The 25,422-nt window shown below is 43.9% G+C and overlaps 1 protein-coding gene across 2 annotated transcripts in view; it reads right to left on the bottom strand.

The window, feature by feature from the left end:
• Window positions 1-25,422, bottom strand: part of KLHL18 (kelch like family member 18) — a 246,589-nt gene that overhangs the window by 141,796 nt on the left and 79,371 nt on the right. For both annotated transcript variants that reach the window (XM_086941123.1, XM_086941122.1), the window contains exons 2-3: window positions 14,700-14,830; window positions 13,148-13,288 (exon numbers count right to left, since the gene is read on the bottom strand). In XM_086941123.1, the coding sequence (XP_086797249.1) occupies window positions 13,148-13,288; window positions 14,700-14,830 (272 nt within the window). The remainder of the gene's footprint in view (window positions 1-13,147; window positions 13,289-14,699; window positions 14,831-25,422) is intronic.

Raw genomic sequence — 25,422 nt, 5'->3', positions numbered from 1 at the left:
GATGTCTCACGCAGCCTCTGTAAGGAGGCCAGGAAGAGTGCAACAACATAGGTTGTGTGAACATTCGGAAGCAACTGTAGACGCACCTGATCTAAATCCAGAGATTTCAACAGTGACAATAAGATTGTCCTTTGTGGAATATCATAATAACCACAGAGAAAATCGAATGCACAAGAGCATGAGCAGAAAAGCTATCACATGTGCAAGGGAACAGCTTCACATTCCAAACACTAGGCTAAGGGAAAGCCAGCAACAGATGAAATTGGTTAAACTTAAATCTGGTAGGGAGAAACCGTTGAGGACTGTTGGTTACATTAAGCAAATAAGGTTCAACAGCTGGCCATGTCACAATCTGTGCATGCTGTCGAACTGAGGATTTCTCGAGATCTGCATCCCCTCTCTCAGCTTTCCTCCTTAATAGAAAATTATTCTGTGTCCAGAGAATATTTGCCTTCTGAACATTAGATGGCGAGTCAAACAGGGCTGGTCATTCTAACTTAACAAAGGTATCCTTATATATGCCAGCCAATTGACTGACCTCCACCCTTGTAGCTGCATATAGTCCATAAGTATCTCTCTGCTTTTAATGATTCTCTGTACGCACCCAAATAGTAAGCCACCTAAACAAGGGACGCAGGGTAATAAGGCCCGACAGGTAAGGCAGTCCCAAATGCGCATGAACTATAGAAGCAGGAGTAAAGGTTGGGACGGCCATAAGACGTCTGTAGAACCCATTTTCCTCCACTTGAAGCTCTACTGGATCTATGAATCCCCACACAACACTGCCAAATGTGGCCGCCGTAACAGATTTGTCCTGATAGACTTTAATCAGTGCACCCAGTGGCTTACTGCCAATTCTAGAAGAGAAGGAAGAGACTGCCTCAATAGACCGGGACAGAGCTTATCTCTAAGATCTTTTCAATGGATCCCAGGTGCATCGATCATCAAAGACCACCCCTATGTATGGACAAGTATGAACCCTAGGCAGCTAATAGTACTGGACATGAAAGGATCTCGACTTGGACTTCTTCGGTCCCCAAAACCATGACCTGAGATTTGCCATAATTGGTAGAGAGGTCATGGCTGTTCATGTACGTAATAAAGCCATCAAGCAGCATTTGGAGAATCAAGGCAGTTCTCACCACCAAAACAGTATCATCTGCATTTAACAGTGCGGGAATCTGACAGGAACCTGACAGTCAACATGTTTATCTAGCAACCTGGCGCCCAGATCATTCACATACAGAGTGAACAAAAAGGAGCCATCCCTGCCTGTGCAGCTCACTAAGGAATCCGACCATATCGGTGTCCAAGCCCATGTCCAAATATATCTGTCACAATTTGTATCTATTCACTCTGCCAAAGGCAGAGGATAGATCTATAAATGCGATGAACTTGGACTCCGGTCTTATCACTTTATATCTGTTAATTAACAAGAAAAGATTTATGCATTGATCACATGTGCCTAATCCCAGGTGAAACCCAAAGTGCAGATCTGAAAGTATGGAACCATTCTCTGCCCATGAGATAGCCCTACCCAAAATAACCCTGCCAATCACCTGAACTACAGAGGCTATCAAAGAGATGGGTCTGTACCAGCTAGGAAGATCTCTAAAGCCAGTTTAGTATACAGGGAGAATGATGGACTGAGACCACGAATGTGTAAGTCCTATACGTACTGCCAGATTAAACATACGGGTTAAGATCGGGGCCAAAAGACTGGATGATAACTTGAACAAAATGGCAGGGATCCTATCGGGACCAGGGGCCTTATGACATCTCATACATCCAATAGATAACATAACCTCTTCAACATAAAATATTAAGTTACATAAGTGAGTGGTTAATGGTGAGGGTGGGGGGGGCACCACTATCCAGAGAATTATAAACACCCTCAAAATGTTCGATCCACTTTTCAGGAAGAATATGTGAAGAAATGGTATAGGCCCCATGCTCATTAAATAAAGGGCAATTAACAACTTCCAAAAATCTATTACTATCATCCCTAACTGATGCCACCATATGATCAGCCCTGGGTTGCTCCCTAAGTGCTCTCTTACTAAGATCAAGTGCCTTCTTATACACAATGCATTTGTTAGATATTAGACATTGGTCTTTAGACTGAGCTTTGAGAGCAGACATTAATCATTTGTGTGCATTTGAACACTCTTTATTGAACCAGCAGGGAATACTACTCGCTACCCGTTTAGGTGGGAGTGAAAACCTAATTTTAACTTCCACCCCAAGTTGATGAAGCATAAAAAAAACAACCTCACAAAAATTCCCTGAACACAAATCAAATTCTCTATGCTTTGCTTCCACAAGACGTTTAAAAACATTCTCAGGGACAATCTCGGACCACCTTAATCTTCATACCTGCTCAGTCACCACATGACCTGAATAACTGAGAACACTCTGTTCGGAGGTTCATACAAATAGATCCTTGATACCAATAGAAATGCAGCAGTGGTTGTTAAAGCCAGGGACATTGGTATCAAAATAGCCTAGAAGATCCCGCAATGATACAGAAATAAAAAATATATTCTATTGTCTAGTACAAGCCACGTCCAATACAAGTGGGAGCAAAACTACCATCTGCACTTTGAAACTTTTTGGTCATAACACATTTTAGAATAAATTCCATCAGCAAATTATTCAGAAAAGCGCTCAGTTGACTATGTGAAAGATGCAGCGACTAGTCGTTGTACAATTGGTCACAAGGGGTGAAGGAATGTGAGCAGGGATGGGTATTGAAATCTCACCCTAGTATATAACCAGCTATTGCAATACCATGGGTATGAATATCCAGCAGTTGGACCATAGGAGTGGAAAGTGATTCACAAAAGGTAGGAACATTAGTTGTATTATAAAAATGTAACTGAATAAAACCACCAACCATTGGAGAAGTAAAAAGAATTGCTTGCACATTGGGTAAGGTTATTGCCATATGCTTAGTGCTGCAATTTGAAAGAAGGAAGACCAGAGTCTACATGCCTCCCTTTGGGCATCTCTTAATGAGGGCACAGCTGGATTAAAGTATGACTTATAACCATCCAGCAAAAATGAGCCCTTCACAACCCACATCTCCTGTAGGCATATTATGTCAGATAATCTAAGAAACGCCAGCCAGTCAGGATCATGTCTTTTACTATTGATGAATGACATGTTCCAGGAAGATAACCTAAGGTGACTAACTGTAGCATCTGTAGGAAGGTACCTCCTGACTATGGTTGCCCCCAACTTTTTGCCCTGTGTTTTAGCTGGTTTTTGACATAGTCGACCTGGGGCCCTGCCAATCAGGACCCCAGGCCTACTGCTCTCTCTGTAAAATGGATTCCATGTACCCTAGGTACGTTTCCAATTGGGACTGGGCCACCTTATCAGACCCTGTAACTCAGGGCATAGGTGTACCCAGGGCCTACCAGGGGCTGAAGCATGTATTATGCCACCCCTGGCTGGCCTCCTAAATTTGACACAACTGGCTGCATGACAGCTGGGGCAAAGTCGTGTAATCACCCTTTGCTGTAGATATAGTATACCTATATCTAACCCTAAAATGGACACACAGATTCCTATCAGTCACTCCTATGGCAGGCCTTAACAATCCTGAAGGCAGAGTGCTTGGAATCGTGTGAGCTGGTGCTCTGGCATGAGCTGAGCCTGTCTGCAGCTTGCGGAATCAAGTCCTAATAGCTGTTCCATGATATTGCATACCATATACTCTTAAGTGCATTATAATCCTCGCGGTTAAATGCTATCTTTGGTATTGCTTTATCAAAACATGTCGAGTAAGGTGTCATACGAATTGGAATACTAACCCCTCGCCAATTCTGGCGACGGGGTTAGCATTCCACCCTTCTAGAGGGACACGACATGTATGTAACTGTGAACCCCGGTTAAAGTTAACTAAAGCCTCAGCTCCACAAAATGGATGCTGCCACCACAGACACGAGTCTGACCTCCTGCTGCTGGGAGTCCTTCCAGCGAGGGAGGCTTGGACAAAGGGTTTCCTGTCCGGGGCGGTGCTAGCACCATCCCAGACATGGTTTTGTGTATCCTGGGTAGGCAGGGCTTTGCAGGAAGGTGACTGCTGAGTGGCACCCCGGTGCTCACTACGCATAGGCCAGTCTGAACCAGTTCCAGGGGCACACCAGCCCCTGGCCTGGGGAAGTCCGGCATGGGAGAGGGGTGTAACCACCCCCCTCCTAGTCCCACCCATAGGCAGGACCTAGTCACAGGGTCAGCCCCTTTTCTTAGTATAAAGATAGGAGCGGGCCCCCTGTTCAAATTAGATCATCTTTGGAATCAAGACACGACTTTCTGAGAAAGACATCAAGATTTCCTTCTTCAAGATTCTCCCTTGTGGCTAAGGAGTAGTCACCCTGCATCAAGCGGGCACCATCCTAAGAACACTGTGGTCTGCTGCAAGTCCTTCTTCACGAATCCGACGACCCAGCTCGACGAGACCCGGCTTCCCTGGCACCTCTGACCTCTACTCACCTCTACAGCAAAGCTGAGAACTGTGAGTGCGACGAGACCTCGAGGGACCGACGATCGCCAAGACTGCACGACTTCTTTGCAACAAGCCCACCGTGTGCTCCACTGGTGAGTGCTTTGGGGTCCGAGAAGCCCCAACCCTGAGCAGCTCCAGCACCGAAGATCAGCCCTCCAGCATCTCCACGATCTGCGTGGGGCCCTTCTGCTTTTGTGTGCTCACCGCGCTGTGTGGCTACTAGCCGGCTGGCTTGTGGCCTTCTTCACGACGCCCGACGACATCACTGCTGCTGGTCTGGTTGCTCCAGACTGGCCCTTGCTTCCTTCTTCAAGAGAGGCACCCCGGACCCTCCTGGTCCACTCCAGACGCCATTTTGAGTCCACCGCGTGGGCTTGAATTTGCCAAGGCTTTGTTGCCCAATCCTGGGTCCAGCGACGCCGACAGCTTCAATCTTCGTGGGACAGCTCGCTCCTCCATCCTGGTCGCCGACAACGCCTCCTGGTCCGTGAGATCTGCGAGCACAGCGTCACCCACTCACCTAGTCGAGGTGACTACCATCCGGTGCCCTCCTGGTGCCACCTGACTACTGGCTAGTAGTCTTGAACTTGGTCCCCTCTGCTTTCAGGTGTCATCTTCCATCGATCCAGGCTTGGATCCACCGAACTTTCTTCACTGGTCGCCTGCCAGCAACTTCTTTCTTCCAGGCTCCTGGTCCGTCTACGAGGATTCCCGACGTCTTTTGAGACCTATGCAGCTGCAGCCCCTGGGCTAGGTAACTTCGGCATTTCGGTGCCCCAGCATAGCCTCACTATCCAAGGGTCAGAATCCACTTTCGTTTTCCTCCTACCAGGTCGGGTTCGCCCGAGAACACTAACTTTGTCTTTACTAGCTACCATAGACTTAGTCCCGCATCACGCGTGAGAGTGCACACTCTGCACCCGAGTCCCCTGGGCCTCCTAGAAGTAATCTAAAGATTCTATAGTCAAGTCCTAGCGATTCCAAAGCCTATTAGTACTGTACTTACCTGCTAGTAATTTCGCATTCCACTTTTCAAGTATATGGTTTTCCGTGCCCCTCGGGCATTTGTATATACTGTGCTAACTTAAGTATTTTCTTAAGAGTTTTGTTTTGTGCTTAGTACCCTGTCCTCATAAAGAGTACAGGGCTGTTGTGATTCTTAATAAATATCTTGTTTATTTTCATAACACTTGTGTGGTGTCCTTTCACTTGGTGTTCAAGGGGTATATGTGTGGTATAACAGCTGGCTTAACACGCCCTCTCGAGTCTTTAGCCTTAGACTGCTCGTATCCACGCTACTAGGATAGCTGGTCTATAAGGTTGACTTACAACCAATCATCAATAAGGGTTGCTGGACTGATACATAGTGTTCACTAGAATAGTGAGCACTGCATATCAGGCCACCTTCTCACAGCATCTATGTTAGTTATATGACTTTCAGTGGTGTCAATAATGCTACAAGGATCATTCACTGCACTGGTAAGATTTACACTCATTTGCTGCCAACAACTGAGCTTCTCTATGGGTAAGTATTCTACTGCATTCCTCCCTGCCGACAGCCCTAATAAACGGGCCGCTAAGGCCACGATGTACCTTGATAAGTGGGAACCCTTGTGTATCTATCTGGAGTGACACCCTAGATACCTCAGTCCCTAGCCCCAACGTAGTAGGCTGCAACTCATAATTGGAACAATGCAGTCAGTTGAGTGTGTCTGTCCCAAAACTTCAAATGTATTTAAGGTATGCAAAACTAAATCACTGAGCCCACTGCGGGTGCTTTTAATGCTACCACTAGACTACGATTGAATTTGGGCTGCCAGCGGATGATAAAAATATCCAAGTGGAAAAGCCTGAATAATAGAAGTACTGGCTAATTGGCTGCAATTCGTAATGATTTCAAATCTCTTCCACTGCATGTTTCTAATGTGGAAAAGAGGATAAGCAACGTGGAAGACTTTACAAATAAACAAGCGGAGCACATTCAAAATCTGGAACGTTCCATTGCTTCATTGAGGAGAGATCTCACGGAACAGGAGGATCTAAATAGAAGAAGTCATCTTCGTATTTTTGGACTACCAGAGCATTGTGAAAAGTCTGCTCCTTCAGTAATTGCTTTCTTGCTTACATGGATCCCAAATACCCTGAATATTTATTTCAATAAAGACTTTGAGATAGAGCGCGCTCAAAGGGGTCTAAACATCAAACCAAGATTGATGTCCTCTCCTAGGCCCCTGATTTTTAAATCTTTGCACCACCAACATACTGAACTAATTATGGCACAAATGAGGAAAATTAGTCAATAAAATGGGAAGGCCACAGAATATCCATCTCACAAGACTGGTGGTCCCCTCAAGATTCCGGATCACTTTCAAAGGTTGCCCACAGATTTTTTATGAACCTTCAGATCTCTCGACAGTCTTGGATAATCAATCTGAATCGCAAATGGACCCAGACTCTCTTCCTGGTACCTCTCATGTCTAATGTTTTTGTATTTATCGACATGGTTTGTGCCTAATATTTTTTCATTTTTCTAGTATATATGCAGGTGCATTTCTATTTCTTTATCAACTATTATTCTATCTTATAGGACATGTCAAATATTTGTATTGTATTTAGTTCTACTTGAGATTACATTCCTGGGTTTGTTCTGTATAATGCCGGTTGACCAAACTCATATGCTCCTTTGCAGGATAATGCACTTATTCAGTGCTATATTTAGTATTATTTGGGTTTACATTCCTAGTGTTTATCTTTACTATGCTGGATGACATAATTTATATGGTTCCTTACAGTAACGCTGTTACAATTGAATATTGCTAATATGTTTTTACATTCTTATCCATTTCCATTTTTTCCTCTTTTCAAAAATGTTTACTTTCAGTAAGTAGTTGATCCTTTATTCACTTGCTGCTTCTACTTTTTATTTTCTTTCTTTTTCTGTCTTCCCTTTGTCCAGTGGTCTTCTTAAACGGTAATTTATTTATATAAATATATTCGTTTCTGACGTCATTGACCACCAACTTTATCTTTTCCACTTTTCTAAATTCGTTACTATCAGTAAGTATTTGATCCTTTATTCATTTGATTCTTCAATTTTCTATTTCTTGCTCTGTCTTTTCTTTGCTCAGTGGTCTTTTTAAGAGATAATCTATTTATATAATTATATCAGTTCCTGACGTCATTGACCACCAATGACCTGATAGTTAAACAGTTGCCTTATGCTATAGTTATGATATCTCACTTATAAGATCTGCTCATAACGATCATTTTATGTATTTCTTTATAATAATTATTTTAGATAATATGGTATGTTGCATGATATTTTTATTTCACACCTTTATAGTGGTTATTTATGCTATATATAATACATACATTTGTTGATAATAATACAAGGCAATATTGTGTTTTGTTATCCTTTCTCTTGGGTCTATCGCTTTATAAGTTATACGACTGTTTCTCTTTATTCTTTGGCTTATCATCAACTCATCATTTTCTTAATAAGGTTAGTATTCTATCTTCTATTTGCTACACTCTATTCTCCTCCCTTCGTCTTTACTCTTTCTTTCATTTGTTTCTCTGTTTAGCTCGCTCATTCTACCTTTTATCTTTGCTCAGTCTCCAAGTTGGCAATCATTCATTTATATGTATATACTATTTATCGATATTATTGATCTTCATTGACTATTAATTTTGTTTGATGATTTGTGTAATTATATGCTCCAACTTAGTATTGCTTATGAATTACATTTTATGTTAGATACCCTACTTATATTGAATTCTTATTTAATATGTGCTTTAATTGTATGGAATTGTTTCTGGCCTTTCTTATTCCATCATTTTATAGTTGGTTATTTATTCCATATATTGTATTTATTCTCTTTAGATCTTATTCATATAACTTTATGGGGTGGTTAATAGTATCTTAGATTGATATTTATCTGCTAATATAGGCTGCTTTATTTATTTATTTATGAAATGTTATCTAGCTTCTCCTTTTTCTCAAATGTCAGAGTATAGTATATTTATTGACTTTATATTATGTATTCTTAGTAGCAAAATGTAGCAATATAAGTAATCCGTCTGGGAATGTTGTACTTGTTTCGCCGCTTTGCAGCCAGTTTTTCCTTGAGCTGTCCATACCGTGGTTGATAGCCTCTGCTGTTGCTCTTCCACATTGCTCCCACCATGAATTATTTTCTCCTACAGACATCCCCTGGTGGGGTTAAATTTGGTTGATACTCCTTTTCTCTTTGAAGTTCTTTTTTCTTCCTTCTACTCTTCATTCCCCTCCTTGCTCTTTGTCCTAATTTTAGAACATCTGCTTCATTTTATTTTGGAATACATGCTTTATTTCCTTTAGTTTTTTTATTTATCTTGGTTGCCCTTTTCTCTTTTCATCATATGCATTTACTTATGTTTCATATATATCTATGTCCGACTTAAATACAGTTTGACTTAATGTCCAAGGGTTGAATCATCCTGTTAAGAGGGCCAACATTTTAGATTATTGCAAAAGTTTATCCAGTGATGTAGTCCTACTTCAAGATACTATGATAGCCTTTAAAGAAGCTCTTCTTATGCGGAAGGATTGGGTTCTCGATGTTACTTGTTCATAGGCTTCTGGTAAGAAGAATGGGGCGGTTATTCTTGTTTCTAAAAGCTCAGGTTTGTCTTTTGTTACAGCTGAGCATGATACCAGTGGCAGATGGTTACTTACTCGTCTGACTAACTGTTCGGACGATCTTTATATTATGAATGTATATGCCCCAAACATTGCTGACCCACTTTTTTTGTTGTTCCATTAATAAAAAAACGTTCTGATATTCCACTGAATTCAAGAACTATTGTCGGCGGAGATTTTAATCTTCCCCATGATCCTATTTTGGATAGACATTCTGCCTTTAAATTTCGACCTCCTAGGGCGCATAAACACATGCTCAATATGTGCTCATCTCATCATCTTATTGACGCATGGAGATTGCATAATCCTACGGGTAGTGATTTTACCTTTTTCTCCTCTCCACATTCTAGCTTCTCTCGTATGGACTACCTTTTGGTAGATGCCTCTCTTTTAAAACATACTATAAATGTTATGATTCACCCAATTGTTGTTTCTGACCACGCGGTGGTCTCTTTAACTATCTTTAATCTCACAGATACAAGATGCCCTCATAATTAGCATCTCAATACTGAAATTTTGGAAGATAATGATGAAGTTAAAGAACTCAATGAGGATATTGGTCATTTCTTCAAAGATAATGAGTCTACGGTGAATTCCCCAATAGTTTTGTGGGACGCCTTTAAATGTACTATACAGGGTCACATTATTAAAAAAATGTCAACGAGAAATAGCGGCATTAGAAAGTCTCTTCAATCTTTGGGGGATGATATTAAACACAAAGAAGAGCTATATAGGCACTCAAATGATAAAACACTCCTACAGGATATTAAACATTTGAAATACTCTTAACTCTATAGTCACTAAAAGATATTATATTGGTGTACACGCTCAAAAATCCCACCATTTATTAACACGAACCAGAGCTGGTAAGTTGCTGGCCACCACCCTAAAATATCAAGACACGAATATCAAAGCTACTCATATTTCCCACATCACTGATAAAAATGGATTAAAAAAAAGTCATACTCAAGAAATACTTGGAGTCTTTCTAGACTTCTATGAAACGTTATGCACACCTAAAGATCAATGCTCCAAGTTTACCTGCCAACAGTTTCTTAATTTGATCCCTACTAATACTATTTCGCATTCTGACATGACTGAATTGGGTAAACCGATTAACATGGATGAGATCATTCAGGATATTAAGACCACACGTTCGGGAAAGGCTCCGGGACCAGATGGGTTTCCTATTGCCTTCTATAAAACCTTTACTCCTTCATTAGTCAAATATCTCAAGAAGATTTTTGATAATTGAGTTCTTTCTGGCAAGGCTTCTGGCTCAGCTGCTGAGGCCACTATAGTAGTGATTCCGAAGGATGGTAAAGATCATTCTGATCCTAAAAATCTTTGCCCAATTTCATTGCTAAATTTGGAAGCTAAAATCTTCGCCAAGATTTTGACTAGGCGCTTAGAGGATCATATTCCCAATCTCATCCATGATTCCCAAACAGGTTTCGTTAAGGGGATCCTTGCTAGAGACCATATTTGGACCTTTTGTCATATTTTAGAAAAAGCGAAACTTTCAGCTTTACCATCAGCGGCGATCGCCTTTGACGCCGAAAAGGCTTTAGACAAAGTCTCTTGGAATTTTTTACAAGCAGTATTAGAATCCCAAAACCTTGGCAATTCCTTTATTAATATGGCAAAGTCTATCTATGCGCAATCAAAAGCTAATATCAGAAGCAATGGTGCTACATCTTCCTTTTTTAATCTTCGTTAGGGCACTAGGCAAGGGTGCCCTCTCTCACCCCTTCTTTTTGTTTTGTTCATAGACCACTTCTTAGTCTACTCAATTTGAACCAGGGTATTAAAGGTTTTCGATTTGGATCATATACGCTTAAAACAGCTGCTTACGCTGATGCCAGCCTTATTTTTTTTTAGAGGATATTGCAACAGCGATTCCTCTTATTTCTAACATCATTAGAGATTTTTCACTTGTTTCCGGATACACTCTTAAAGAAAACACAGAAATGTCCCCCTCAATTCGTTGTGCTTTTCCACTCACAAGGTTTTAAATGGCAATCAACTCGTATTAAATACTTGGGGATTTGGTTCTGTAAGGACCTTTCAGATACTATCTCTTATAACGAATCCCATATCATAGATAACGTTAGAGAACTTTTATCTTCCTTGTCTCCTAAATATATTTCTTGGTGGGGAAGATTACAAACTCTTAAAATGATGATAACTCCGATTATTAATTTTTTATCCTCCATGCTACCTACAAAGCTTTCTTCTACCTTTTTCCATGAGATGGATTCAATCTCTTCAAAGTTTTTATGGAATGATAAGAGAGCTAGAATTGCTTATAAACACCTAGAAAGCCTTCTGTCCTGGGTGGCTGTGGTCTTCCGGATTGGAACCTCTATCAAATCGCCTTCCTAGCATCTATAGGTGCACTTTGGTTTTTACAGGATTCCCAACATTTTCCCCCTTAATTTATATTGAACGTGAGCTCTGCACTCCTTTTTCCCCTTCTTCCTTTCTCACAGCTCCTTAGCTTGTCTTAGAAACTACGAGATAGTGATCTTTGTTGGAACTGTAACTTCGTACCAGGCACCAATCAACATACGTTTTTTGAATGTACATTAATGTATTCTTTTTTGGGGCCTGATACAGAAACACTGATCATTAATCTTTAACATATCTATATATCTTTCTTTACCTATGATTCTAATGGGTCCATGGGCTACAGCTATTCCTTTAGCCCTTGACGATACGGATCTGGGGCTATTAGATTTACTCCTATCCATTGCTGTTAAATTATTCTAACGGAATGGAAATCTTTACATCTATCCTATCATAACTGGTTGGAATGGGTCTCAAACCTTCGTGGAGATCATACTTTTGTTAAGAAAAAACATTACTCGCCTTCCATTTCTAGTAATGTTTGGCGGTCTCTGGACAACTATATGAATTTGTCCTGTCAGGTGTTGGTAGCTTAGTATCCTTTTGATTCTATTCGGAATTTATTTTCTTCCATTGGAGCAGATGTCCCCTCCCTTATCTTTGAATCCCTTCTTTTCATCTTTCTGTCTTTTCCCCAGTCTTCTTTTTTCTTTTACTTTCCCCCGTTCCCTTATGCTGACCGCTCTTATCTATTAAGCAATACAACTGGCATGTGTTTTGTCATAATATATGTAGTTGTTTTGCTTGATCCATATGACTGGGAATTATATTATTATTTGATTAATTTTATAACATACTATATCTCATTTATTTGCTATCCTTTTCAAATAACAATATGTTTACAATTTTTTTTATCCCAATACATTAATTATTGTTATGAAATCTTTTGTTTTTATTCTTAAAATGTTTCTGTACTAATTTAGTATATACTTGATTCTGATTTGTTGTATTGTTAATGTATTACCAATGAATTTCTCTTTTAAATATGCACTAAAGATATTTGAACAAAAAAACTAAATGAAATGGGGCTTTGACATGAATCTCTCCTAGATAACCTGAAATGAAGAGATTACGGATCCGATGTAATCAATGGAACCAACAATGACTTGGTTGAAGCTTACGATATAGTCATGAAGAACAGGTTTTTTAACGTGCACTGTAAATCCTAAATGTTCCTGTTAAAACCGTGCAATCTTAAAATTAAGTTTAACAGTCTGAATGCAATGTAAAAAAACAAGTAAAAAAAGTACAAGAGTTTATATATGTATATATAGCTTATTTATGCTACCCAGTTAGCCTTGCACTTTCGACTCACACTTCTACCATTTTAAAACATTGAGATGCCACTTCTTGATTTTAAGTCAATATAACTTGCAACGTAACAAGTTGAGTGGCTGTACAGTACTGGAGGATGTTTGGAGCCGCTTCTTAAAATGTATGAGGCATTGAAGAGTGGTGTGAATTCTCCAAGTAACAGTAAGTTCTGCACTCTGCGTGCAATTAACTACACTTTCGGTGTTGTACAAGGAGTCTGACTAACTTACCTTTCTTTTAGGAAAGAACAGCACGCATCTTTGATACTCTGCAGCTGGAGAAAGCTTGCACCCATCAGCAAGGACTGCACGTTCTGCTGATCTATTGCTAAGTGTCCATTGTAGGCAAAATTGATCAAGGCTTCTAGTGCTCTAGGGAGGAAAACAATCAGAGCATAACATATTAATCATATTTAAAGGATGTAAGCGGTCTTTGTTTGCACGTTTAAACTAGGTCATATATAATTCACTTAAACTACAGCTCCCAGGACACGCTCAATATAAAAAAGCGACAATCATTTATAGTTGCTGACTCTCGATTCAAGCGAGTCTCGAAAACCCAGCTTTGGATTCACATGTCTCAAACACAGAAAACTGTTTTTATAGTCATCCAGGAAAACCCAGAAATACAATCTGAAATGGAAGCACCTGGTGAGCTTCATAAAACTGCAAGGGCAGCAGAAAGTGTGATCATTTTCTCCAATTTACTCAATTTTTAAAAAAGCAGACCGTGAGAGGTTGATGCTTCAAGAAAAGGAAAGGAATACTGGACCTCTTCTCACCAAAGAATCATAGTGTTCGTTTAATTTCCTGGTGCCAACAAAACCTGATGCATTTATCATGTAAAGCAGAGCATATCCTTTTAGAGCCATAACGAACTCAAACACATGATGAGACTATACAGGCATGTGGCTGAACGTAACACTAGATTAACCAACATCAAAATAACTGCCAAAATTGTACTTCCAATACAAAAACATAGGGGCAGATGTACAACCGTTTTTTGCGGTCGCAAACGGGAATTTGGCCTGTTTGCAACCGCAAAATAGGTCAGTCCCATGTACAAACCATATTTTGCAACTCACTAACCTATTAGCGACTCACAAAATATGTTTGCGACTCGCTATTAAGAAGAGGCATACCAAGGGCGTACCTTCCGAATAGTGAGTTTCACAACAATGTATGATTGATTTGCGACTGCATGTGTAGTCGCAAAGCACCAGCGGTTTACAACCCTTTTCAAAAGGGTGGTAAGCCCAGGGGACCCCCTTCCCCTTTGTGAATGGGTGCAAAAATATTTAAGAGCAGGTAGTTGTCCCAGGGACCACTGCCTGCCCTTACAAAATACATTTGAAAAGTTAAATTTTTCTTTTTTAAATGCATCCCGTTTTCCTTTAAGGAAAATGGGATGCATTTTTTTTAAACTGCTTTATTTAAAAAGCAGTCACAGACATGGTGGTCTGTTGACCTCAACAGGCCACCATCCCTATGAGTGCTAGCTATTCCCAATGGTGTCGCAAATTGCGCTTGCCTCATGAATATTAATGAGGCATGGAATTTCCGACACCATCGGTAATCGCAAAATGTCTGAGACACTGTTGTACATTGCATTTTGCGAGTCGCAATTTGCGACTTGCAAAACGCAAACGTCTTACATCTGGCCCTTAGTCTATAGTGAAGACTTTGCATTGTCCAGATCTGATGCACAGTTTATAGGCACTTAGATGCTAGAACCAGGCTTTTGACTGGCCTGTGATAGGGGCACGATTAACACTTTACTTACCCAGGGTCCATTCCTTGCATTACAATCTCATCCTGTTTACATTCCATCATGTCAGTGGTAAACATAGCGTGAAAGTAAGGAATAGAGGCAGCAAGCACAATGCGATGGGCGCTGAATTTGTGATCATCAACCTGAAAAAAGATTATAAGACATTAATTGAGTGCAAGGAAAATATTTTGTTCTGCAGCTAGGAAACCTTCCCATGATCCTCTGTTATTTGATTCTGACAAAGATATGCAAACAATCAGGAAGTATGAGGTTAAATCTAAAGCAGACCTAGATTCTTGCGAAGACACTAGATGAAGAAACTATAGATAAACCAGACTTCGCAATGATAAATAATGTACAAAGGTTTACTCATTCTGAGAAAGTGCGCTTATAAGCATTAAAGTTGACTTTTGTAGCACTTTATAAATAATTTTTATATGCAATTATCACCCAATCGCAGGCCTTTGTTTTGACGAAATGAAGACAGCTCTAAGTTGGCTTTTACTTGCCTTTTCACATTTTGTTTGTGGAGGATGCCTTTTCAAAACATTCCAAGATGGAATGCTACATACCTTTAAATAGTTAGTCTGTCGACATAGGGCTTTTCAAATAGTACAGCAAACTCTGTGTAATGTATTAGAAAGGATACTCTTTCCAAGAGGCTTCAGATCATAAACCAAGAGGGCGTCAGCAGGATTTGTACAGAATCACTGCACATGCCACTTTTAAAGACTGCTTTTTTGGAAAGATTCGTATGTTTTTGAGCACATGTATTTGGTAATGGCTGATCCTGCAGGTGCGTCAGTGAGTGGCTGCACCTGGATGCAGGAGAAGTCTTAGGGGTCTATGCAACCCCCTTTTACTCACTCAAAAGCTGCCCTCAGGGGGCGTACTGACAATGCGCCACCTTTTTAGGTTTCGCTGGGGGGCGGAGCCGTTAGGCTCCTCCTCCAGAGAAATCTATTGAGTACAGTAAGCACTATGGAACACGCCCCCCCGTCCCATTGGCTAGCTCCATAAATGGAGCCTAGCCATTGGACGAGGGGCCTGTCCATCAATGCCGGACCAGACACGGGGGCGTTCCCGAGATTCTTTGGCTTTGGCGACGTCACGCGACGCCGGGAACACCCCCGAGTCTGGTCCGGCCGGGCCGTGCTTGCTGCTGTCCTGCCTTGTGTCCCTCCTCCCGCCGTCCCCACGTTTCCCGCCTCCCTCCCGCCGTCCGTTCCTCTCGTGTCCTTTCCCGCCCCCCTCCCGCCCCCTGTGTCCTCTCCCGCCCCCTCCCGCCGTCCGTTCCTCTCGTGTCCTTTCCCGCCCCTCTCCCGCCCCCTGTGTCCTCTCCCGCCCCCTCCCGCCCCCTCCCGCCGTCCGTTCCTCTCCCGCCCCCCCCTGTCCTCGTAGGTGCTTGTGGTTTAGGGGGCACGGCTCTGCACAGCCACAGCTGGGTCTGCCTGCCAGCCTGGTCCCACCGCTCACACCGGGAAGGAAGGGACAGAAAAGGGATCAATCCATCTCTGCACCTTTCACCTGACTGCAGCTCCGGTCTGCAGAGAAGATGCTGCCCAGGAAGGCGGCCTTGTGCTTCCTCTTGCAGCTCCTGCTGCAGTTAACGCCAGTCTTCGAGGCGCTCCCGACGTACCAAGGTAAGAGAGAGGGGTGTGTTTCACGCCCGTGGCTGCTTTAAGGCAGGCTGTGGGTTCCATCTGTGAGAATGTAAATGTATGCATTTAACGCACTTTGTTCGGTTTTATGCTTATAGCCCCGTAGACTGAGCCGAAGGACGAGGGGGAGGCATTCACGATAATTCAGAGAAACAAGTCGACCCTCCGTAATAAGCGCTGCAAAAATAAATAAATAAAATGTGATGTTATGTATTACGAGCCCAACTAACGACGTTGTTTATTTATTTATTTACTTATTTATTTAATTCGATATTCTATAGCGCGAACTATACCCGAAGGTGTCAGAGCGCTTTACAAAAGAACCAGTTGCGATACATAAGGATTTAGGATTACAGGGACCCTGTACCAATGACATCGTTTATTAATTGCCGCTTGTATGTTCTAAATTACGCAGAGAGGCCAGCTGCACGCCCGCCTCTGCTGGAATAAGTGCGTGTGTCCTGGTGCTCGGTGCGCCCAGAAGCCTTTGCCTTCGTGCAGTGAGTTTGTATTTACAAACATTTGAGTTCTGTACTGGTGGGGTGTGGAAGGGTGTCACGGAGATCTCTCCATATGGAAAAATATTTTAAAAGCAGATAGTTCCGGGTCCTGCTTCAAACGGTGGCAGCGTTGGCTGGTATGAAAGTGTCTGTAGCTTCTTTCCATGTATGTGCGTCACGTGCGCGCTCCATCTCCTCTCCGAGCCCGGGGCGTCCCTGTAGTGGCGCAGCTCTGGCTTTCATTAGGGCAGTCTGCACAAAACCATCGAAAAGTGCCTGCTCAGCAGTTCCCGTCTACTGGCACTTATGGCACCCGCTGGGAACACTTCTTTTCAGACAGTAGCAGCACACACAGGATGCTTACACAACTGCTCCCTGCTTTCAGCGGAACCGGGGCCGATGTACCCCACCGCAGACGTCCACACAAAGTCAGCAGGGCCCACCTGGTATATTCTTCTATACTCACAGACACAACAAAGATGCGTGCTTTTAGATGCAGATCGCACACCTACAGCCACCCAGGACGCAGACATGGACGCTTACACATTCATTCACATGGACCGACAAACATACAATCACACATGCGCACACATCAACACATATCCAGACGCATAAACACAGTTCAACATGCATATATGCAGATATGTATGCAGACAACACACAGAGGCACAGCTTCACATAAACAGCACACATGCACACAGTCACAGACAACACACTTACCGGCACACACACAGACAGACCGATGGACTGGGGAGAAGATGGGCTGACAGAAGGCTAGAAAGATTGGTGAGGCACGGGCTGTGCCGGTCTGTGCCGTACACCCTGTCCACAGACCTGCAATCATACATGCACTTCACCAGACAGAAATGTGTTTTCAAATTCACATGGGCCAACACACAGACCATCACTCGTGAACCACAGTCCAGCAGATGCACAGGCACCTACGAACACAGGTCATTCAAACGTGCTGAAGTGCACAGACCAACAGGCAGAAAGCATGCGTGTGCCCATCTATATTTAATTTACAGAGGTACATCACACACACCCGGGACAGGACTGACTGGACTCCGGGGCTATCTGGCAGTGCTAGAAGCGCTAGACTGACAGGTCAGTGTGGGGGGCAGTTTTTTGTTGGCTGTTCGTATGCCGTTTATATGGCGTGGTGGCTCGGTTTTTACTGTTGATTTCCCGATATTATCACAAACAGTGCCTGCAGCAAGCACAACTGCCTGCAGTCTCCCACACCTTGGAAAACACACATACAGCTCGGCCTTTCTAAGTTCAAAAGTGTCCCGATTGGCAGAATGAGGCCCATTTATTTGAGTTACTTATTTACTAATGGGGGACACTTATTTTGGTATCCAGACCTATTTCTCTGTCCCAGTCTGACCCTGCACACAATGCACATACAAGAAAAAAGGTTGGATGGATTACAAATTCAGTATCTTTATCTCTTTAGAACTAACACATGGCACATTTAAGGTTACCAGATGACCCCATATCCACTACAAATCATGTGTTCAGGCCTGGACTTTATTTTCATGAATTGTTGTAATCAGTTGTCTTTGTACAATTAGTTCAATGGAAGCTAATCAAACCGATAACTTAAAGAATGCAGTGATGTGTTAAGTGAAAGTCCTGGACTAAAAGCATGGCGTTTGGCCTATGAGGAGTGATATGGCAACCCTGGTAGCACATTGTGATATACAAACATTGCATTAACTAGGTTCATCTTCTGCAAAAGTGTCTAAATAGTGCTGCTAATGTTGACAATTTCACTTGTTTTACTTTTTCTCCTTTGTCTCCTTAAGTGGCTTTTGCAACAGCTTAGAAGCAAAAGAAAACTCTATAAAAGTATTTTCAAGTAGGCTCTCACTTCAAGCCCATATAACTGGGTGAAATAGTGGCTATTTTTAGCTGCCATATACCACTCACTTTTGCACTTTTTAGCCCTTTACAAATTACTTTTTTATGCAGATCAAAATAAAGGAATGTTTATACTTTCGGATCCAGTAATTGCCTTGTCATCCCTGTGTGTGGAGCAGTAACTAGAATATTGAACTAAGAAAGCGACATACCTCTGGGACATCACTGTGCTTTGCATTTCACAGGTTATTATACCCTGTTTATATTTTTCCCCAGACATTTACAGTCCCATGCAATACAGTATTTGAATGGAGCACGAGGGGGCTAAGAGCTGCTTTGAAATGGATTACTTCCTCCTTTTAGGTAGTGCATCCATACCAGCACAGCCATTTGAGCAGATGTGTGTCCTCAAAATGAATTCATTGAAGATGCCATTTCTTTTTAGGTTTCGCTGGAGAAAGGAGCCGTTAGGCTCCTCCTCCAGAGAAATCTATTGAGTACAGTAAGGCACTATGGAACACGCCCCCCGTCCCATTGGCTAGCTCCATAAATGGAGCCTAGCCATTGGACGAGGGGCCTGTCCATCAATGCCGGACCAGACACGGGGGCGTTCCCGAGATTCTTTGGCTTTTGCCGACGTCACGCGACGCCGGGAACGCCCCCGAGTCCATGGGGTGCCTGCCATCCAGAGATAGGCAGGGAACGGTAGCCTTCTTACCACAACTGCCGCTACAGGAGAGAGAAAACTGGACACTATTACCAAATCTACTTGAAATGCCTGTTGACTCAACCCCAGACGGATCTTTTCTTTGGGAGTCCGACCTCTCGCCCGTTTGTCCTCCGCCGGCCTCTGCCACAAATATTTGGCTGTTTTTCACTTTTCTCTGGCGCCCGTGAAGCCTGCGCCTATTGGTAGATTAATCATTCTTTTCGAAGAAATTCGCCCCTGGGCGCATTTCTTAAATGTTTCCCAACCTCTGGCCACACAGAGGCAGCCGGCTCACGAGCGTGCATGTGCGCAGGCCGCTCTCACAACAGGGTGTGCCAGTACTAGCCTGGATCAGGGGTACGAGATTGCGTGAAGATACAAGCTGAGGTGAGCAGTAACCCCCCCCCAAACCCCTCACCCCATGTCCCCCCCCCCCCCCGTCGGAGCTGGGATCGAGAGCCTGCGGGCGTGCGGTCTAAGTGTGGAGTGGGCTAAGGAACTGCTTCTGGAGGCCACACGAGCGCCTCGTTGTGCAGTGAATAAATAACATATAGAGAGCCTGGGCCTACGTGAGGTGCACTGGTCCTGCCAGCAGGGGGAGTCTGGAGCTGGTGACTGCCGCCGCTGCAGTGAAGGCGGGCCCCTGTGTACCCAGTCCCGGAGGTAGTGAGTGCGGCGCGGCCTAGCCCCAGTTAATGGTGGCAGAGGCGGATGCAGGCCGGGTGCGGGCGGCGTCCCGTGAGCTGCAGAAAGGTGATAGGGGGCGTGGGTGGTGCCGGAATTCACTGCGTGCGGCTCTTGGAATTATGCTCTGGGGCTCTGTGTGTGGGCGTCTGGCTCTGTGTGGGCGTCTGGCTCTGTGTGGGCGTCTGGCTCTGTGTGGGCGTCTGGCTCTGTGTGGGCGTCTGGCTCTGTGTGGGCGTCTGGCTCTGTGTGGGCGTCTGGCTCTGTGTGGGCGTCTGGCTCTGTGTGGGCGTCTGGCTCTGTGTGGGCGTCTGGCTCTGTGTGGGCGTCTGGCTGTGTGTGTGTCTGGCTCTGTGTGTGTGTGTCTGGCTCTGTGTGTGTGTGTCTGGCTCTGTGTGTGTGTGTCTGGCTGTGTGTGTGTGTGTGTCTGGCTGTGTGTGTGTGTGTGTGTCTGGCTGTGTGTGTGTGTGTGTGTCTGGCTGTGTGTGTGTGTGTGTGTCTGGCTGTGTGTGTGTGTGTGTCTGGCTGTGTGTGTGTGTGTGTCTGGCTGTGTGTGTGTGTGTGTCTGGCTGTGTGTGTGTGTGTCTGGCTGTGTGTGTGTGTGTCTGGCTCTGTGTGTGTGTGTCTGGCTCTGTGTGTGTGTGTCCGACTGCGTGTGTGTGTGTGTGTGTGTATTTGTGTGTGGGGCTCTGTGTGTGAGCAATGCCAATAGCTCTAACTTTTCCAAAGGCAAAACCATTGCATTGTAAATGCTTGTTGTAGACACTGTCAGTGCCCCTCTGCCTGTTTGTCTCTACGCCTGCGTCCAAAACATGGCGTGGGCACAGAGGCAAAGTGATTCCCTTATTTGCATGCGGCCACACCCCTTTGCAAATGAGGGGATGTCCTATTAAGACAGCATTGAGCTACATGTGCGCCAGTTATTAGTGTAACAGATGGGGCTGCATACGTATCTGCAGCCCCTTCTGTAATACAAGGAGGTTCAAAAAGCAGGCGCACATGCCCCCTGCGCACTAAATGTAATAAAGCCCCTGGTTCAATGCAGCTAAAGTGTAAATCACCACTGACTGTATTGTTCCTGTTCTGTAATTGTGGAGTAATTTAATACCAACATGGCCTTAATCACTGGAATTAAGCCTATAGCGCCTTGAGAAGCATGCAAATTCACTATGGTATTAAGAAGTCAAGTGTATCCTTGTCTAAGTGTCAGCTGTTTCTTTAGAAGACATATGACCAGTAGCGACTTCCCTTTACAAATTGCATTTAGCATTACTATTATTAGGAGGATGTCAATCAGATGTAATTTGGCAATTAAAAAACACAATATAGAATTATCACAGTGGGTTAAATGAGCGACAATGAAGAAATAACACAAGGGTACACACAAGTAACATTGAAAGATGACAAGGCATTTACATCAGTGACTTAAATAAGCTTTGTGGGGCATGCTCACAATGAAAAGAAAGCGTTCGATTGGACCTATGAAATGAAGCTCGAGCCTGAGAGTAAAGCAATTATACAGCTGATCAAGAAAACCATTTAAACCGTGCCTCATACGTGTCAGGCGCTATTTTTTAATTAGCATTTTATATATATATATTTTTAAATACCAAAAATGATCTTCTTTAAACTTTACGTTAAGTACTAGGGAGCATTTACATCCTTATTTTTTGGATCATACTTGGACTAAGCATTTTCTTAAAATTCAGATAATGTGTTGACCCTCATGCACTGCAAAGAAGCACTATGGTGACTGGCCAAAGAGTATAGCAGAGGCTGCCCGCGAAGGTGTCCACACGTGCCAGCCCCATAACTGCGATAAATTATGGCTTGGTCTTCCACGCCAAACAACAAGCGAGGTAGCACGCCAAGGTGGGCGCGAAAACACCTAACCAATAGGTGGCCAGGTGAGGTTTTGAGCAAGTGCATGAAAGGTGATGCGTAAAAGGTTGACTAACCTGTGCAAGAGCCTCACGAGCACATAAGAGTCCTCGAGTTTCTGGGACCGGCAGAGGACAGCAGTTAATCAGCGACACAACTCTGCTGAGGGTACCCCCACGAGCCTCTGGTCCAGAGGGCAGTAATTCAGATCAAGAGGCGTACCGCGAGATCAGCAGCTGCCACTTCACGGAGCTACAGCTTTTGGGGGGTTGGGGAAAGCTCCGCAAGAGCGGCGCGACTCAAGCCCTCGCCAACACAGGAAATCAGCCACACCCAGACATGAAGAACCAAAGAGTAGGACGACAGCAGCCAGATGAGGTGGAAGATCTGCTACGGCTGCTGCAGGAGAGGCCAGAGAAGCATGGCAAAGATTGGCTACGTCTCTACCTGGGCGAGGATTCGGGGGGGGGAAGGATCAAGCAGCCAACAGGATGGTGGTTCATCGGGTTCATCAAGCACCATGGTGGACTCCGCAGGTGCAAGCAGCCAGATGGAGAAAGGGCAACCGGCCAGGAAGCGCCAGAGAACAGTGAACAAGGCACCAAAGAGAGCGGACTACACAAAAATGGGAGTCAAGAGGGAAAGACAGAAGAGACTAGGATGCCCTCCACTCAGTAAGCTTATCAACAAAAAATCCTAGCTCTTATGGCAATATGTAATTAAAAGTCTGTAAACAGTAGCGGCGGCCATTCATCGCCCGAAGGTATCCTTTCAATGTTAGGATCAACCTATGTTTCAGTCTATTGCCTCTTTAAAACAACAACCTCTCTGATCTAAACATATAAGACAGCACAAACAAAAAAATGTGAGAAAAGCGAGATGGCACCTCACGGGCGAACCACCAATGGGACCCCTGGCTGGTACTCACCAGGTTGGCCCTGTTCTCATCATTGGTGCCATCAAGCTAAAACGTAAACGTGTCTCAAACCCCAAAAAAATAAAAAGACAGTGGGTGGTGCAGTGAACACAACTTATATGTAACAAAACTCACAGCATTAGACATTTAACATATAAGACACTGTACAACTAGGACTATCAACTTTAATTATGTTCCTATCTTTGTTGTAAACAGTGAACACACAATTAGTAAAAAAGGAGGGTGTGGATACTCCCTATCGATTCACACCCTACTTACAGCCGACATGTTTCATTGCCTTGGTGTTTATCAGGCAATTTCTTCAGGGCAACTTATTTTTAATGCCACTGCAAGAGACACTGATTCTCGAATGCCTTCAAGCAGTTATGCCTCTCATACCAGGACGGAGGACTTTTTAACAAAACGGAATCCAGCTCCCATTGGTGAGCGTGGTCCTATCTCCCCATAGTGAAGTAGCAGTTGCAGAGTATGGGTCGGCGTCCTCTCAACACTCACATTCGAGTGTTGAGAGGACGCCGACCCATACTCTGCAACTGCTACTTCACTATGGGGAGATAGGACCATGCTCACCAATGGGAGCTGGATTCCGTTTTGTTAAAAAGTCCTCCGTCCTGGTATGAGAGGCATAACTGCTTGAAGGCATTCGAGAATCAGTGTCTCTTGCAGTGGCATTAAAAATAAGTTGCCCTGAAGAAATTGCCTGATAAACACCAAGGCAATGAAACATGTCGGCTGTAAGTAGGGTGTGAATCGATAGGGAGTATCCACACCCTCCTTTTTTACTATTTGTGTGTTCACTGTTTACAACAAAGATAGGAACATAATTAAAGTTGATAGTCCTAGTTGTACAGTGTCTTATATGTTAAATGTCTAATGCTGTGAGTTTTGTTACATATAAGTTGTGTTCACTGCACCACCCACTGTCTTTTTATTTTTTTGGGGTTTGAGACACGTTTACGTTTTAGCTTGATGGCACCAATGATGAGAACAGGGCCAACCTGGTGAGTACCAGCCAGGGGTCCCATTGGTGGTTCGCCCGTGAGGTGCCATCTCGCTTTTCTCACATATTTTTGTTTGTGCTGTCTTATATGTTTAGATCAGAGAGGTTGTTGTTTTAAAGAGGCAATAGACTGAAACATAGGTTGATCCTAACATTGAAAGGATACCTTCGGGCGATGAATGGCCGCCGCTACTGTTTACAGACTTTTAATTACATATTGCCATAAGAGCTAGGATTTTTTGTTGATAACCAAAGAGAGCGGAGGCAAAGAGGGGTTGCGGGCAGTCAGACAAGCCACCTGCAGCCATCCTGGCGATGGAGGGATTTAGCAGTGAGGCCAACAGCAAGGCGGCAGGTGGTGGTGAGCATAGCAGTGCAATTGTGTATGAATGTTTAAAGTCATTTGTACACTTGTTTAATGGCATAGGCACACACGGTCAGGGTATAGCAGGTTCGCTGGTGCAGGAAGGAAGGGTGCCTGGGCTCCCATGGCACCCGATTGATCCAGGGTGCATATTATTGGGTCAGGTGCAGGGGCAGGCTGGCGGTCCAGTGGGGGAAAGACAGTGAACCAAGACCTTCAAGCAGTCAGGCCAAGGGCAGGACAGCAGCGGGGCTTAGTATCGCCAACAGCAGCCTGGGGCTTTACAGGTAGAGCTCGGGAGGCCTATGCTAGGCCATCACCAGGACAGTCAGCAGTGATCACGAGGACGACGGCTAGCAAACCTCATTCCTCTGGCCGTAAAGGATAAGATCTGGAGGAAAGTATTCATTTATATTTTTTCACTGCTTGAACTACAGCTAGAGGGGTTAGATCCAACAGAGTACAACAAAAAAAGAGGAAGATAGGAGAAAGAGAGAGAAGGGAGAGACATTTTTTTGACAGTAGGCTTGATAGGTTTAAAAAAATGGCATGCTTTATTGTGGAGGTTGAGGGCCCCTTAGCACCCCCCACTACCCGAAATGCTAGTGATCTCACCCCTAGGAGTGGTACCCTAAACAGAGGTACGGCAGTTTAGGCTCATCCACCACCTTGACTTCCCTGAAGGAGCATCAGTAAACGATGGGATCAGACCAGAGGCATGCTCAGTGGACTACGACACTGTGGACGAAACTTGTTTACTTAGGAAGTGTAACAGCAGGGCGGTGTCACTCAAATCAAAGGCAGACTTCGAGTCTTCTTACTGCCTCCTCCCAGATCACCCAGAGAGCTTTCATTTGCTAGTATTTCAGTGTGATGGAGTGACCTACTTAGACAAAGCAATGCCAATCAGCTGCTCGTCTCTTGCTCTTAGTTCGAGCGTTTCAGTACATTCTTGGACTAGGACCTTCACAACAGGCATCCACAGGAAGGCAAACTGCACTACCTCAACAATGTATTTTTCTTGGGGTGCACAGCGATCGAGGAGTGTACTGACATACTCGCCTTTTCAAGGCCAAGCCAGGGAACTGAGTGCCTGCAGCGGGTCCGGCAACAAAGCTAACATTACTGGGAAT

This window comes from Lissotriton vulgaris, chromosome 10, assembly GCF_964263255.1.
Source record: "Lissotriton vulgaris chromosome 10, aLisVul1.2, whole genome shotgun sequence".
Lineage (NCBI taxonomy): Eukaryota > Metazoa > Chordata > Amphibia > Caudata > Salamandridae > Lissotriton > Lissotriton vulgaris.
This window is presented reverse-complemented; position numbering and strand designations above follow the sequence as displayed.